Raw genomic sequence first — 16379 nt, forward strand, 5'->3', positions numbered from 1 at the left:
GTATTTATAGTCCAAGAGAAATATAGCCGTTTCGGGAAAGTCCCGCGACACAAACCAGCAGCAAAATCGGCAGAGCTGGTTTCCCCGCCGGTTTGGTCCGGCTGACAGACCGGCGCGCCAGAACTACCGCCGACATGCAGCCTGGGCGGAAACCATATCAGTTTGCCGATTTTCTCGCTAGAACGAAACCTACCCGCCGGAAACAAAACGGTTTCGCCGGAAGTGCTTACATGTATGCCTTTTGGCACAAACTGGAATAAGTTCGTCTCGCCGAAAATTTCCAGCAGGGGAGCCGACGCCACCAGTTTCTGCACCGAAATCGCTAGATCCTTCTAAAATGATGATTTCTCCAAAAACTAAACTCACCAGAAAAATGTGATGGGTCAATTTGGTGGTAGAATGTATTTGTATGTCTTGGGGAGCATCCACACCGAGTTGATCGAGACAACCCTCTTAATAGTGCGGTGTTTCCTATGACTCAAATATAAAATAGTAGAGAAAATAGACAAAACACTATCGCTTCTCTCGACCACCAAATGGGGGGACTCTCAGCACCTGCGTATACACTTATAGAGGCCATTAGTCGACACATTAGCTCTAGCGTGATCATTAGCAAACATAACGATAATGGGTAAAATACCTTTTACACTGGTTGCAGTGGCGACTCCTTTCTCTACCCGGTGCAGGCGGCCTGACTTGGGAAGGCGTGTCCCGGTGGCGGTGCATCTTAGCCCGCGATGTTCAGGCGCGAACACGGATGACAACACGGTGACGATGCTGCCACTTAGCGGCGGGATCGGTTTGCTGCGGTGCTTCACTGGCCTCGCCTTACAAGCCCAAATCTAGGGCAGGAACGGATTTGTCGGGCTTGGCCGAGCCGCCTCTGGTGGTACTGATAAACAGCTTGTGATGGTAGTGGCGGTGATGATGCCATGTCTTCTGCTCTGTGGCGGCGGGAGTTCCATGAGCCTGGTCTGGGCCCGGGCGGACCTATGTCGTAGAGCTCGAGGGCAGCGATGGCGGTGGACTAAATGGTGTAGCGTGGGGGTGGGGTTTGTGTCCCTGATGCCGCGTCTGTTCTGCAGCTGCCAATGGCGATGGAGGAAGTCCTCCGGGTGGTTGTGCTATTGTCGCCCTCTAGTTCCATTTTTGGTCTGGTGTACTTCGATCTATAGCCGTGTCTGTTTCGCTACCGTCTATGGCGTTGGAGGTTTGTCCCTACTGTGTCAATGCGGTCCAGCCGGCCCTTGTCTACGGGTCTCTTCTCTGCCCAGGTGGCCTTACAGTGTTTGCCATGGTGAGTCAATGATGGTGACCGAAGATCGTGGTGGTGCATGTTGGTGTGCGCCAAGTTTGGTGGAGTGCTACAGATTGTTTTAGGATGTGGTTTTTTGGGGGCCGGGAGAAATCTTTGTCAGCTCAGCCGGCACCGATGTGGTGACGCATGCGGGAGCCTCCGTTCCTTCCTGAATGGTGTCGGGTGTACCCTTTTCTCCACTCCCCTCTGTGTACCTAGAGAAATCCTAGGACATCAACATCGTTATCGTTGCATCTCTTGTTGATGGTGTTGCTTGGTATGCATCTCTTGTTGATGGTGACGCATGCGGGAGCCTCCGTTCCTTCCTGAACGGTGTCGGGTGTACCCCTTCTCCACTCCCCTCCGTGTACCTAGAGAAATCCTAGGACATCAACATCGTTATCGTTGCATCTCTTTTTGATAGTGTTGCTCTGTACGCGACGATTCGGAGACATAGAAGCTTGGTGGGACTTCTCCGGAGGGCGCAATGGTTGTGCGTCCGTTCCTCTTGCTTTCTCTTGTTTTTTCTCTTGAACTTGTTTGTGTAGTGAGTCTCACCGTTGTATTGTGGTACGTGTTGCTAAACATAGCGGGATGAAATCTTATTTCAACAAATCATAAGCGGAAATCCACGTGCCTGCCCTTGCCAAGCAGCCTACTGCTACTTAGGCGAGAGACAATGTAGCCACCAAACGTGGTAGAAAACCGGGGCTCATGGCAAGAGCAGCAGCCTAACTAACAACGCTATTTTTTCCCTATCGTTCTGCTGTAATCGCGTAACAAACAACATTATACTACCACAGAGCTCCAAGAATGCGTTATTGGAGCACTGGCAGCATGCATGAAGCATAACAGAACAAGGCCCTGGTGCCTTTGCGCCTGCAGCTGCTGCTTCCGATTCGATCGACCCCGGCCGCGTGATTATAAGATGGCAAGACATTCATGCTCTGGTCATCGCGTGATGAGTTTGTTTCTGCACACAAGACTATCAGACATGGCGTTTCCCCTTGCCGCTCTGTTTTTTCTGGTCACGGCTAGGTGGTGCCTGCAGGTCGCTCATGCCGGCCGCCAGGTGTTCGACGTCATGGACTTCGGCGCGATCGCCGACGGTGAGACGGATGACTCCAAGGTAATCGATCGTCGGAGTTCGATTGTCCATCATTTGCCCAACCAGGAATTTGTAGGAGCTTAATTTCTTTCTGAATGGGTTTCTTTGCGCAGGCTTTTCTACGGACGTGGACCAAGGCCTGCGCGTCGCCGGGGAGGCCGTCCGTGGTGGTTCCCAAGGGCGAGTACCGGCTTCACCCGGTGGTCTTCCGCGGCCCGTGCAAGGGCTACATGGAGCTGCGCCTCTCCGGCGTCCTCCGCGCGCCGGACGACCTGGCCGCATTCCGCGGCAGCCACGAGTGGATCAACTTCGCCAACGTCGACGGGCTGCTCGTCACCGGCGGCGGCACGTTCGACGGCCGCGGCGCCTCGTCGTGGCACCTCAACGAGTGCCCCAGGAATCCGAACTGCACGCCCCTCCCCGTCGTAAGCCACGCAACTACTCTCTCACGCTTTCAGCCACCATCGATCCGCGCGATGTGAGCTTTAATTAGCTTGACCATTTCTCCGGGCGGGCAGTCGATCAAGCTGGGGCGCGTGAGGAACGTGACGATCACGGGGGTGACGTCGCTGGACAGCAAGTTCTTCCACGTGATCATCATCGGCAGCCAGGACGTGGCCATCCACCGCGTCACCATCCGGGCGCCGCGGGACAGCCCCAACACGGACGGCGTCCACATCCAGGCCTCCTCCAACGTGCGCATAACCGACACCGCCGTCGCCACCGGGGACGACTGCGTCTCCGTCGGCCCCGGCAGCGCCGACATCACCGTGTCCGGGGTCTCCTGCGGCCCGGGCCACGGCATCAGCGTTGGCAGCCTCGGGAGGCGCCCGGGGGAACAGGACGTGCGCGGCCTGCGCGTGTCCAACTGCACCTTCGCCGGCACGGCCAACGGCGTGCGGATCAAGACCTGGCGCGGCGGCGTCCTCCCGGGCTCCATTGTGTCCGGGCTCGTCTTCGAGGACATCGTCATGAGGAAGGTTCGCAACCCCATCATCATCGACCAGGAGTACTGCCCCTACAGCTCCATCTCCTGCCGCCATGAATCGGTCAGAACCCAGCCCACATATCTCGATTCCTTGTCCACGAAACCGACCGTACATTGGCTGGGTTTCACTCTCTCATCACTGGATTCGATATGCCTTCGACCGTCTGTTCATGCAGGCGCAGCTGCCGTCCGTGGTCAAGATAAGCGACGTCAAGTTCAAGAACATCAGGGGCGTGTCGGCCACGCAGGTTGCCGTGAAGCTGTGCTGCAGCGGCGCGAACCCATGCCATGGCCTAGAGCTCAGGGACATCGACCTTAGTTACGTCAAGCGTAGCGTCGCCACCGAGTCGCGGTGCGCGAATGTCGCCGGTGGTATCGCCGGAGGCACGCTTGTACCTCCCTCGTGTATATGAGTGTTGTCCAACGGTGAATCAGATCGTAGGCGCCTTTTGACATCCGAATTTGAGAATTAACATGGGGGTGAACTTTCGTACATATAAAATAACAACTACCTCGCCACTTTACAGTACAGCTAGCCGGTTTATAAACCCGAAAATGAAGCAGTGAAGCACTCCGACCTTGAATACACCATCGTCATGATCCAAAATCAAGCTAGTATATCTTTTTTTTTTAGATAAAAGGGAGTTATCCCCGATTTCATTAAGGAAACTAGTTTTACTACAAAGTACTCCGTAACAGCCTACACCACTATAACACCACACAGAAAGGGTACTTAAGGTTTTTACAGACCAGGTTCAAACAGCCGAAGGAGAAGAATGAAAGGGAGAGAGGAGGGGAAAATGCAGCTACAGCAGAAAGAAATCACTACAACTACTCCTGCTTATAACTTTGCAAGCTTACTTCCTTCTCCAGTTCTTCCTTCATTCTTCCCGTTCCTTTTTTTTTTTCTCTACATCTTCAACCTTGGCGCGCATCCAGGAGATCCATCTTCTTCTCGAACCAAAGACTTCCTTAGCTATTTTTTCCAGCACTCTTGCGCAGAATTCCAACTTGTTCTTAGCGTCCTCCTTCATCTGCAAACAGCTCCACGAATTAATATAATAGCAGATTTTTAGAATAACAATCTAAGGTTCTTCAGGCCATGTTTTTTCGAAGCATGCCAAATTTCTGGTTTTCCATATACTTCAAATAACAGCGGCAACCCCAACAGCAAGGATCTCTTTCTTCTTCCCTCCAAAACTTTTCAACCAGGTGGAAATACAGTGATTAGCCGAATCAAAATGGAAGTTAAAACCAAACGTGCAACTAACCACATTCCAAATGTACCTAGCCAGAGGGCATTTGAAGAAAAGATGATCAATAGTTTCATTAAATCCACAAAAGAGACATTTCTCCTCATATTTTCCTCCCCTTTGCATCAAAACATCTCTTGTAAGTATGTTCTTCTTTAGCAGTTTTTTTAGGTTAAACCATTATTCAGTATAACCCCTTCCAGCAGTTTTTTTAGGTTAAACCATTGTTCTCTAAGTTCCCCAACGAGTCTGTTTAACTGAAACTGCACGCCAACAGTTGATGAAAACTGACGGCGCAAAATTCTATTTTTTTGCAACAGTTGACCACACAATAGGTACCAATGTTTCTACAAACACATTATATGTATGAGAAGGATCATCTTTTGTACAAGTACCGTGACCAAATTCTGAGATTAACATGGCGCATTCTCTGTTCGCCTCGGTAGCGCAACACTCGACTTAAACCGCTGCTAAAATCCCCATAAAACACCACGAAAACAGTAACATGTTACTACAATCGCCAAAATACAACATCTTTTCGCTACTTGATACCTCAAAATCGACTACAATGAAGCAGATCACAGGGGGACTGCAACGATGCCAAAACCTCAAGAAATCGAGCAGATGTTCCGGCCGAGGGATCTGGGGCACATACTATACTGTGGCTGTTCCTCGTTCCATGCGTGGAAGTGCAGGTCTGGCGGCATCTCGCTGGAATCTTCGTCGCGGATGGCGCCTGAGCGAAACCGTGGCCGCCGGCTTCGTCGAGGAGAAATAGCAACTGAATCTCAATTCGTGATTCTGTTGCTTTCTTTGCCACGAAAAGGTAAGGACCAATATACATTAAACATAAAAGCATGGTCTCTTTTCATAAAAAGCCCATGGCTAACGACTGGGAAGGATCTGGAACAGGAAAAGACAACCTCAAGGTCCTACTTGCAAAACTTCATATGATAACTGGGTCCACCGTGGCACCATTTCGGCCTTTTTTGACTAATCTGATTCGGACTTACAACTTGTTGTACCCGGCTTCCCAGTTTGCAACTTAATGTACTAATTTGCACATGAGATACAAGTTGTTGTATCTGGGATGTAATTAGCTCGTAGTTAACGGTAGATTGATTTTACGAACGAGCGGCACCTTGAACTTGAAGGCACTTGTGGCATGCCCCTGCTGTTAAGTGTTTTCCACTCTCAAACACTAACCAGTCATTTCACCTGATGTTTTTCTTTTCCTTAGAATGCAGAAGTGTGATGCAGAGGGAGAGGGAGACGTGTGAACATAATTGTACGAGGCACCATTTCAATCTTAAAGTTTACATAAATATAAAGCAGATTCGAACTTTCCACAATTATACATAAAATAAACTACTGCTTTTCTAACTGATATCTTCTATAATATAATTATACATATAATAACTCCAAATATTTCTCTCACCACAGATGTATGCATGTCCTCCTCATATATACTTTGCGGCGGCACTGACCCATTTCACTTTTCCAACGGCCACAGAAGTTACCACAGCTTCCGCAAGTTGTTTCTACTCCACGGCATGTCTGGCTACTCCATGGACCAAAAGTCGTCCCTAGAGAAGGCTAGAGCCTCGCCGATGCCACCCTCCTCATCAGATTCAAGATTGATGGTCGGAATTGGATCGGCATCGAATGTGAACAGGCGGACGGCGTGGCGGCCACCACAATGCGATTTCTGCGTGAGCTCGGAGTCTTGCTCGATCTAGGAGGAGCCGAGTATGGAGACGATGCACCACCATGTTCAAGAAACCATGTATAGTTAATTTGGCGGCAGCGGTTGGAGCTGCCGCTGCTAGCGAGGGTTGAGCCATGGAAAGATCAGAGGACTGGTCGTCGGTGGCAAGGAGAGGAAGATTAGGTTAGTGCACAACGTGGATGCAAGGAGGAGGGAATGGGCCGCTCAGCACGTGCGTCCGGCCGAACCGGAATTAATGGCGACCGGGACTAGTCACGAGATGAGAAGGGCATTGATTGGGCTCGCAAAATAGGCAAGAGATGGAAGACGATGGGGCAGACGAGCGTCGAGGTCGGTAGCGTAGGCAGCGAGCAAGCTTTCTGAGGAGCAGCATCATTGAACACAAGCTGCATGGACACGCACGAGAGCGCCATGTGACCCACGCGTGAAATTTTTCCACGTTCGAACGGTGCATGTTAGTTCATACTCAGTCCCACCCGTGAACTTTATATGGGTCCCACCTTAGTACACAAACGGTCAAAGGGTGTGGACCGATGGAAACACATCGTTTGGTTATTTGCGAGGCTGGTTTCGAAGGAAGAGGCCAAAAGCAAGGAGTGTTTCTAGCGTTGGACAACACTGAATATCACAAGCCAATGTGGGGTAGGAAACTAGTTCTCCAAAAAATTATGTGTAAATAGCTTTTATTGCATGAGCCATTTTTTCTTAGTTACACAACCTACCAATAACTTAAAAATGTAAGTTGCAACCCACTCGCAGCAGGAAAAATCTCAGTTAAAATGGTACGTGTAAGTGAAAAATCTCAGAAATGCACCACTTGCAACTAAAAATATCTAAGTTGCATCTCCACATGCAACTGAAAAATCTGAGTTGCAACTCATATGTCACACAAAGTGCAATGCAAATTAGTCGGTTCTGGAGTTGATTGAGCACTAACTTAATTCTCTGTCGACCGAGAATAAACAAAACGGATATGCTTAGATTTTATATTGTAGAAAGCTATCTAATATTTAGAGAGGGAATTAAACAAAATATTTGCATGTCTCTTTGAAAAAGGTACCCCTCCGATCCACAATAAGTGTCGAGGTCTTAGTTCAAATTTGACTAAAATGAACTACAACCCTCACACTTATTATGTATCGGAAGGAGTAGTATTTCCAAGCAAAACAAACGGAAATGAGTTTGTACACGCACACATGGGTACACGAGCTATCCAGCCACCCATTACCTCGTGATTCGGATAAGTAGCACACATGAGTTGAATTTTTTCATTTGGCCAAATCTGACTATTGGAAAGAGAATCTCTGAAAAGCTAGATAGGACGTGCCCCTGTCCTACATGTGCGCGAGCTCTCTCTCTGGTGTCTCCCTATCTTTCTCCTCAACCACATGAAGCCTAGTCTCGCCATGTCTTCCTTTTCGTTCTCCCGAGCTCTCCCGCAGTGTCCATTGGCAAGCTCCGACCTGGGAGCAACAACTCCACGGCTTCGGCCTTGACGCCGTGCAGCTTGGAGGCTGTGCCTCCCCGCCCTGGCCGCGTCCGGTCCTCGCCGCCTCGGCCACGCCAGTCATCTCCCCGGCCGCACCCGTCCCTGCCCTGGTCGCGCACGTCGCCTCTCCGGCCGCACCCCAGCCGCGCCCATTTCCTACCCCGGCTGCACCCGTGCCTCCCGCTCCGGTCTGGCCGCGCCCGTCGTCGCCTCGTCCTGAGTTCGCGGGAGCTGCAGCGCAAGCCCGACTATGTGCTGAGTCCGCTGCCACCATCTTCTCGTGTGGATTCATTGTCTTGTCTCCCATAGGCCGATAGCTAGCTATTCTTTCTTCTCTATCCTCTACTAGTACTTGTCTCTTCTCTGAATCGGTGATATCAGGCAACTCCACTGATATCTTGTCCATAGGCGCTCGCCGCAAAGACGAACGGCACGGTGCGCGTCTGGCTCGATATCGATGGGCGCGACTGCATATTCACGGCGCGGATGAGCGAGCCCGCGGTGACCATGACCACCAATGCCGTCGCGCCGTTCGGCAGCTTCGTTGCGTCACGAGGGCCAGTATCAATTCACGTCGGCCCAGCGCACTGCCCGCTCCTTCTCGGCTGCGACGAAACCTCAAAAGCAATGCTTTTTACTAGTCTCGTTCATCGTTCTCCCTTCAGTTCTCGCAGCCGGAAATCATGGTTCAGAGCAGCAACCAAAGCCAGCAGCCTGTGAACCAAATAAGCCACACAGTAATCGTCTGAAGAAGTACTCTGCAACACGCTCACATGTTTTCTTCGCCATTCCGCACTACTATATCTCTCTCTCCCTCTCAACAAGAACAGACTGAAAAAATTCACCGTTCCACATTTTGGAGGCAGGCACACGCGCCTGAGCTGTCAAGCTCGAGCTCGCCAGGGCAGGGCGCGCTCGTCCGGGGGATGGCGTCGTCAGTCGTCACTGGCACACTCGTGGAGATGGACGACCTGTCCTCTCCTAGTGACCACGCCGGAGACCACGACTGGAGTCAGAGAGCCGATGGGGAGCTTGTCGTTCCGGGGCATGGAGTCCGACACACGACAGAGAGCTCCTGACGTCGCTGCTCTTAATCTGGTAACGGCGGAGCCGGACTGCCAGAGCACTTACGGTCGACGCCACAGCAGAGGAGGCGCATGTCGTCGGGCTCAGGCGGCGGGCGAGCCCGACCTTGGGGCAGGTGAGCGCGCGGTAGGTGCGCGGCTGGCGAGAGGAGGCTGCAGGCGAGCGTCCGATGAGCGTGTGCGAGAGTGCTCGACGGCGGCCAGGCAGAGAGCTTGAGGCAGAGGAGCCGGCGGCAGCAAGCTTGAGGCCGACCACCACCACGAGCAGCTCGTCGCCGCCCCACACCCACCACCGGCTCCATTCGTAGGAACAAGATGGGGTTCGTCATTAGCTGGAGTACTAGGCATATAATATGTGGCAGCTAGGGCATTGCTCTAGGGCATGGCATATGTGGGCCTGTAAAAGGAGTACAGGAACGACGTGACTACTCTGTACCAACTGCCGAGAATAGTGAAAGAAGTTTATGATTTGCTGCACGGATCTCCAACAATAACGTGTGGACATGATAGCTTCCTTACCCATACTTGTGTGTACAAAATGAAACATGAAGTCTTTATTTCTTCTGGCCCTATAGATAACGATGGCCTCTCTCCTTGAACTTGCTCTTTCATGTAAAAAGATTTTCCCTGATTCCTTTACAGATATGATCATTCATGTTAGTTCAAACTGAACAAGTCAGAAAAATCATTATTTCCATGAAGAAAACTCCTGTTGAAAGTGTCCCAAGTGAAGTGATAAATGTCTAGTAGAGAGAGATTTTGAAAATGTACATAGGGTGAATTTCAGTGGCGGGGAAGAGAAGAATATGTGATCTCTGGTTTGAAGTGTACCTTGGCCACACATGTATATTCTGATATTAAGAAGACAACTAGTGCAAAAACTTAAAGAACTTGTACTTACAAAAAAAATGATCGATTAAGTTACACAACCAAGAATAAATTATATATGTCGAACCAATATTTAGTATGCTTTGTGACACTTTGCATGCATCAATCTTGAAGCTCTTGAACTCTTGTAACCAATGTGCCACTATATTGTTTCCTTTTTGGATCAAAATTGTAAAGCTCACAAATAGATCAACGGATATGGGCTGGCTCAGCATTAAGAAGTTTTGAGTCTAGAGATCGAACTAATAAGTGCAGAAACCCGTACAACTTGACGGCAAATTGTCGTCTTCTGAGATTTCTATTCCTTAAGCTTCTGTCTTCTATAAGTCCTCTGATTGATACCAGCAATTCCCGATCTCGTCTTGCTCCATGTATGCCTGTAAACACATACCATGTTCCACTTGCATTCGTATCCATTTTCATATTTACCGACGGGCTAATACAACACAATTTGGTAAGGGCATATTTTGAGTTTACAGGCATATTCATCGAAACTAAATACTCCTTCTTTTCAAAATAGAAGGCATTACATTATTAGACGTATGGTGGATGTTTTAACTCTTTGATCATTAATAATTCAAAAACACGTGCATGTAAATGTAATTGTTGTGTGGCATATGCCCTTAATTTTGCTCTGATCATTGATTTGTCCTGCAGATGCATTTCACATATCCTTCTACTATTTTTTGTACAGAAGGTGAATAGCAAGGATAGGGTTCAGTTTTTATAACCATGTTATCCTGATTCATGTTTATCGTTTCTCTGATTGCTATACAGATGGATATAATAATTAAGTTTTAACTTCATTTAACGAGTCTTGTTTAAATTGTAAAAAAAAATAGCACATCACAGTTAATCTTAGAAACGAGCGTAGCATTTACTTATTTTGATGTTTTTAGCATCAGAAATGTGCAAACTCAAAGTGCCTAGCTAGGTCTTACCCAAATTAGAACCTACTCTGATCTCACAGAGGTGAACTAAAAATAACTAGTGGACAGCAACCCTGCTTAACCGGCAGCCACAGCCAGAAAATAGCAAATGGACATGCCATAAACATAGCGAACACTTGTCCCCCGAACCGAGATGTATATAAAGCTTCACCACTCGAGCTTCTCACAAAATCAAGGACCAGGGAACTTGCACAACCAAAATGGCGTTCAGGAATGTCGCGATCAGAGTCTTCTTCCTCTTGTTGGTGGTGAGCGCGGCGTTCGCCAAAGACAAGGAGGAGAAGAAGGAAGATAAGAAGGAAGATAAGAAGGATGAGAAGACGGAGGGCGCAGCGTCCGAGGCTGACGGGACCTACGACATCACCAAGCTCGGCGCCAAAGACGATGGCAAGACAGACTGCACCAAGGTACGCAATCAAGAAACGACGACGATATGCATGGGTGACGATGAGCTACGATAACTGATCATGTGGTCGTGGTGCGATGCGATGGCAGGAGGTGGAGGAGGCATGGGCTTCGGCATGCGGTGGCACCGGGAAACAGACGATCGTCATCCCAAAGGGGGATTTCCTGACTGGACCTCTGAATTTCACCGGACCATGTAAGGGGGACAGCGTGACCATCAAGCTAGAGGGCAACCTTCTGGCCTCCAACGACCTGGCCAAGTACAAGTCTAACTGGATCGAGATCATGCGCGTCAAGAACCTCGCCATCACTGGCAAAGGCACGCTCGACGGCCAGGGCAAGGCCGTCTGGACCAAGAACAGCTGCGCCAAGAGCTACGACTGCAAGATCCTGCCCAACGTACGTGTGTATAATTGCATCCTTCTTGCAAATTAACATTTCATTGTGCTTATTTCTCAAATAATCAAATCAATGCATGTGGCGGTGCAGTCATTGGTGCTGGACTTCTGCGACGACGCGCTCATCGAAGGCATCACCATCCTCAACTCCAAGTTCTTCCACCTCAACATCTACGAGTGCAAGGGCGTGACTGTCAAGGACGTGATCGTCAGCGCGCCTGGGGACAGCCCCAACACCGACGGCATCCACATGGGCGACTCCTCCAAGGTCACAATCATGGACACCAAGATCGGCGTCGGCGACGACTGCATCTCCATCGGCCCCGGCAGCAAGGAGGTCAACATCAGCGGCGTCACCTGCGGTCCAGGCCACGGCATCAGCGTGGGCAGCCTCGGACGGTACAAGGACGAGAAGGACGTGACAGACGTCACCGTCAAGAACTGCGTGCTCAAGGGCTCCACCAACGGCCTCCGGATCAAGTCGTACGAAGACGCCAAGTCGCCGGTCGTAGCGTCCAACTTCCACTACGAGAACGTTCAGATGGACGACGTCGGCTACCCCATCATCATCGACCAGAAGTACTGCCCCAACAAGATCTGCACCTCCAAGGGAGACTCCGCCAGGGTCACCGTCAAGGACGTCACATTCACCAACATCACCGGCACCTCCTCCACCCCCGAGGCCGTCAGCCTGCTTTGCTCCGACAAGAAACCGTGTGAAGGTGTCACCATGAACGACGTCAAGATTGAGTACACCGGCAAGAACAACAAGACCATGGCTGTTTGCACCAACGCCAAGGTCACCGCTAAGGGTGTCGACAAGGCTAACAGCTGTGACGCGTGAGCCATTCTTTCACACCTTCGACGCCCCCATCGTCTCTTACCTCCCACAGCAGACATTTTTGAAGAGATAATTAACAAGACTACACGTGCCACCTGAAGATCGTTGCCTCGAGGCACTCTTATGTACGGCATGATTTCTTTCTTCGCTGTATTTGTAATCTACCAGGTTTTTTAATTTCCTTTTTTTTTTTGTTACCATCCCGGTCGTTTCTCTGTCAAGAGAAGATACAGACCGCTCCAGGAGATCATCTACTAGTTTAATCTCTTCATGGGTTTATTATCATTGTCCTTTTGTTAAGAATTCATGTATGTGCCGGCTCAGAGCCAGCCAAAGGCAAGGTGCTTGACTGTCGATCTAATTTTGACGGTTTGATTTATTTTTATTCTTGTGCTGGCAAAATAAAATAAAAATAGATTGATGGATTGACTTACTCGGCTAGAAGGCTTCCCAAGTTCCCATGCACTCATTAATCTGGCTTTCCGATATAAATTAACTTGACATTTCGAGATATTATTAAGACATATTTGTTGCCATTGTTGCCCCACTTTCATTAACGATACTAGAAGAATATCCCACCCATTAAGGCAGGAGTCCCTTCAAGATCTCTATTGGTAAATGAAAGAGTATACTAACATGCATGAAACATGAGGTTGTCTAAGACTCAATTAGTCAAAATAATTGAGATGCTGAATTTAAGTGAAATGGTTGTGTAGTTGATGGTTAAAACTTGGCCATGTGGACAATAGAATATCTTAAAGAATGGATAATGTGAATACGATGCATGTGAAGATATACTATAATTTAAGAGGCTTACTGGGATGACATGGGTAATTGAATGGTTAAAAGAATGGGAAAATAGATACCTTGCATGTTAAGATAAAGTGTAATTAATAAATACTAGTGAGAAAAGCGTGCTTTGCCGCTCCGCCTACAGAATGTTTTGGCACTTCGTGGCCAGAATGATAGGGTTGCAGCTATTTTTGGCGGCCTCACCAACAATCGAGACACATATAGTGTTATTAGTTTTGTTTTAGCGTTGTCGATAAATTATAGGTGGGTATGCACGCTGGTAATAGTTAGCATTGATCGAGCATTCTCTGCCATGTTGGTAATAGCTAGGAGTGATCGAGCATGATATGGATATCCAGACCTGGTACTAGGACAGCCATTGATATGATGATTAAGTCTAAGGTTGTACCAGTATTTTATCATAGTCTTGTTATTAGGAAATAATAATATAGTTAGGTCATGTGGTGGGCCATTAGGGTTTAAATTAGTGTTTCTTTGACTTGGGCCTGTCCGAGTCAAACTAGGTGAGGCCCAATAGGGCTGGCCGGCCACCTCCCCCTCATATAAGGAGGTGGGGCGGCTAGGGTTTAGGGTAGGCTAGTTTTGATTCAGATCATGTAGAACCTCGAGTTCAAGATATCTCCGACCCTATGGGATCGGCGTGTGTGACGACGTCTCGGACGTTCGTCCGGTTATCCAATAAAGGTGTGAGAGTTCTTGAGTCTGTCAAGAGTAATCATATGTGCTTGCGTATCCTTGAATCTGTCAAGGGAGTTCAAGATCTATCGGTCCTATGAATCATCAAGGTGCATCGCGAAAGATCGGAAAAACGACCCCTTATCAGTACGACATATCCTAATGAGAAATGAACTATCGCAGTTCTTGATACAATTGGAATGCCACGTAGGCTTTCTTTCTCTTTGGGGTTTTTGGCGTCTTATGTTTACATTTGGTGCCATTCTTGTAAATATTTCTATGTGCTCGCATACTCTAAAAAAAAGAGCAATACATATATAGCAATGTTCCAGCTCTACTTCCACGCAAATAAGAAAACATAGGTTTGTTGCCGTGCAGCAAATCATTGCCGTGAGCTACCGCACGGCAAAGATTTCTTTGCCGTGCGACGCAAGAGGCACGCACGGCAAAGAAAATGTTCACGGCAAAGATACAGGGTGGCGCACGGCAATGATTTGCTGCACGGCAACCTCACGCGTGCCGCACGGCAACGTCCCCTCACACGGCAAAGTACCTCAAACGCGCACGGCAAAGAAATCATGACGGCAAAGGCAAAATAAGGCCGCACGGCAAAGAAACTATGCTCGGCAAAGGACTGGGACGTTGCCGTGGGCTTCTCTTTGCCGTGAGGCCAGATAAAATGCACGGCAAAGGAGCCTTTGCCGTGCGACTCCTTCTTTGCCGTGTGTTGTACTTCATTTTATTTGTTTTTCTTTCTATTTTATTTCATCTCATACTTATATTTTTTTTTTATTAGTTTCACTTTTTGATGAATATTTATTAGTGTTACTTAAGACAATGTGCAATACAAAATTACTCTCCATGTTCATCCCCCACATATATCAGGGATTCGGAGCAATTAATACGCGCTTCGGAAAATCTGCTAAGTGTTATCGCCCAAATGTGAGGAAGGTCACACCGGGGAGCTACTTTTGCACCATTAGACCTTGCACCACACTTTAACACATATCATAGGTCGACATGCAAGATTTGGTGGGGTTCCGTTGCTCCGGCGGTCGTTCTCCCCCTCCTCCCCCCAAAACAGCGGAACGTGTGCCCCGGCGGGTCTACCCCCCTAGATTTCTCCGCGCGAGGGTGCACCAATGTACTTTTTCATTCTTTTAGGTTTGTTTAGGACATATACACATGGAGAACCAAGATTGGGACCCTTTGGCACATACACCCGCAGCTCGAGCCATTATCACACGATCGACGGTGAGCCGGATCTACTGGTTAGGGTTAGGTGTAGGGTTAGGGCTAGGGTTTAGGGGGTAGGGCTAGGGTTTAGTTTAAAGGTAAGTATTTATGGTTAGGTATAGGTTTAGGGTTTAGGGTTAGGGTTAGGGTTTATGATGCATGGTTCTGCAGCTCCGGCGTCGTGGTTTAGGGATTTAGAGGGGTTTAGGGCTCGAAGCCTCCCCAGTTTAGGGTTTAGGGTTTAGGGGAGCTACTTTTGCACCATTACACCTTGCACCACACTTTGACACATAGCATAGGCCCACATGCAAGGTTTGGTGGGGTTCCGGTGCTCCGGCGGTCGTTCTCCCCCTCCTCCCCCCAAAACAGCGAAACGGGTTCCCCGGCGGGTCTACCCCCCTAGATTTCTCCGCGTGAGGGTGCACAATTGTAACTTTTCATTCCTTTAGGTTTGTTTAGTACATATACACATGGAGAACCAAGATTGGGACCCTTTGGCACATACACCCGCAGCTCGAGCCATTATCACACGATCGACGGTGAGCCGGATCTACTGGTTAGGGTTAGGTGTAGGGTTAGGGCTAGGGTTTAGGGGGTAGGGCTAGGGTTTAGTTTAAAGGTAAGTATTTATGGTTAGGTATAGGTTTAGGGTTTAGGGTTAGGGTTAGGGTTTATGATGCATGGTTCTGCAGCTCCGGCGTCGTGGTTTAGGGATTTAGAGGGGTTAATTTAGGGCTCGAAGCCTCCCCAGTTTAGGGTTTAGGGTTTAGGGGAGCTACTTTTGCACCATTACACCTTGCACCACACTTTGACACATATCATAGGTCGACATGCAAGATTTGGTGGGGTTCCGGTGTTCCGGCGGTCGTTCTCCCCCTCCTCCCCCAAAGCAGTAAACGGGTTCCCAGCGGGTCTACCCCCCTAGATTTCTCCGCGCGAGGGTGCACCAATGTAACTTTTCATTCTTTTAGGTTTGTTTAGTACATATACACATGGAGAACCAAAGATTGGGACCCTTTGGCACATACACCCGCAGCTCGAGCCATTATCACACGATCGACGGTGAGCCGGATCTACTGGTTAGGGTTAGGTGTAGGGTTAGGGCTAGGGTTTAGGGGGTAGGGCTAGGGTTTAGTTTAAAGGTAAGTATTTATGGTTAGGTATAGGTTTAGGGTTTAGGGTTAGGGTTAGGGTTTATGATGCATGGTTCTGCAGCTCCGGCGT

At 48.9% G+C, this 16379-nt stretch overlaps 1 protein-coding gene and 1 pseudogene across 1 annotated transcript; both read left to right on the forward strand.

Moving 5' to 3' along the window:
• The first annotated feature begins 2042 nt into the window (after positions 1-2042).
• On the forward strand, positions 2043-3854 carry LOC127311799 (exopolygalacturonase-like; annotated as a pseudogene).
• Positions 3855-10944: 7090 nt separating this feature from the next.
• On the forward strand, positions 10945-12864 carry LOC127313002 (exopolygalacturonase). Its single transcript, XM_051343539.1, has 3 exons — positions 10945-11194; positions 11283-11591; positions 11682-12864. The coding sequence occupies exons 1-3, from the start codon at positions 10988-10990 to the stop codon at positions 12432-12434; spliced, it is 1269 nt and encodes a 422-aa protein (XP_051199499.1). The 5' UTR covers positions 10945-10987; the 3' UTR covers positions 12435-12864.
• Positions 12865-16379: the final 3515 nt, after the last annotated feature.

Source organism: Lolium perenne, chromosome 7 (genome assembly GCF_019359855.2).
Source record: "Lolium perenne isolate Kyuss_39 chromosome 7, Kyuss_2.0, whole genome shotgun sequence".
Lineage (NCBI taxonomy): Eukaryota > Viridiplantae > Streptophyta > Magnoliopsida > Poales > Poaceae > Lolium > Lolium perenne.

Excerpts from the sequence above, each read along its gene's own strand:
- LOC127313002 (XM_051343539.1), top strand. The coding sequence starts at position 10,988 with ATGGCGTTCAGGAATGTCGCGATCAGAGTCTTCTTCCTCTTGTTGGTG. Across the intron at positions 11,195-11,282 it reads GCAAGACAGACTGCACCAAG|GAGGTGGAGGAGGCATGGGC; the intron begins GTACGCAATCAA and ends ATGCGATGGCAG. Across the intron at positions 11,592-11,681 it reads ACTGCAAGATCCTGCCCAAC|TCATTGGTGCTGGACTTCTG; the intron begins GTACGTGTGTAT and ends GTGGCGGTGCAG.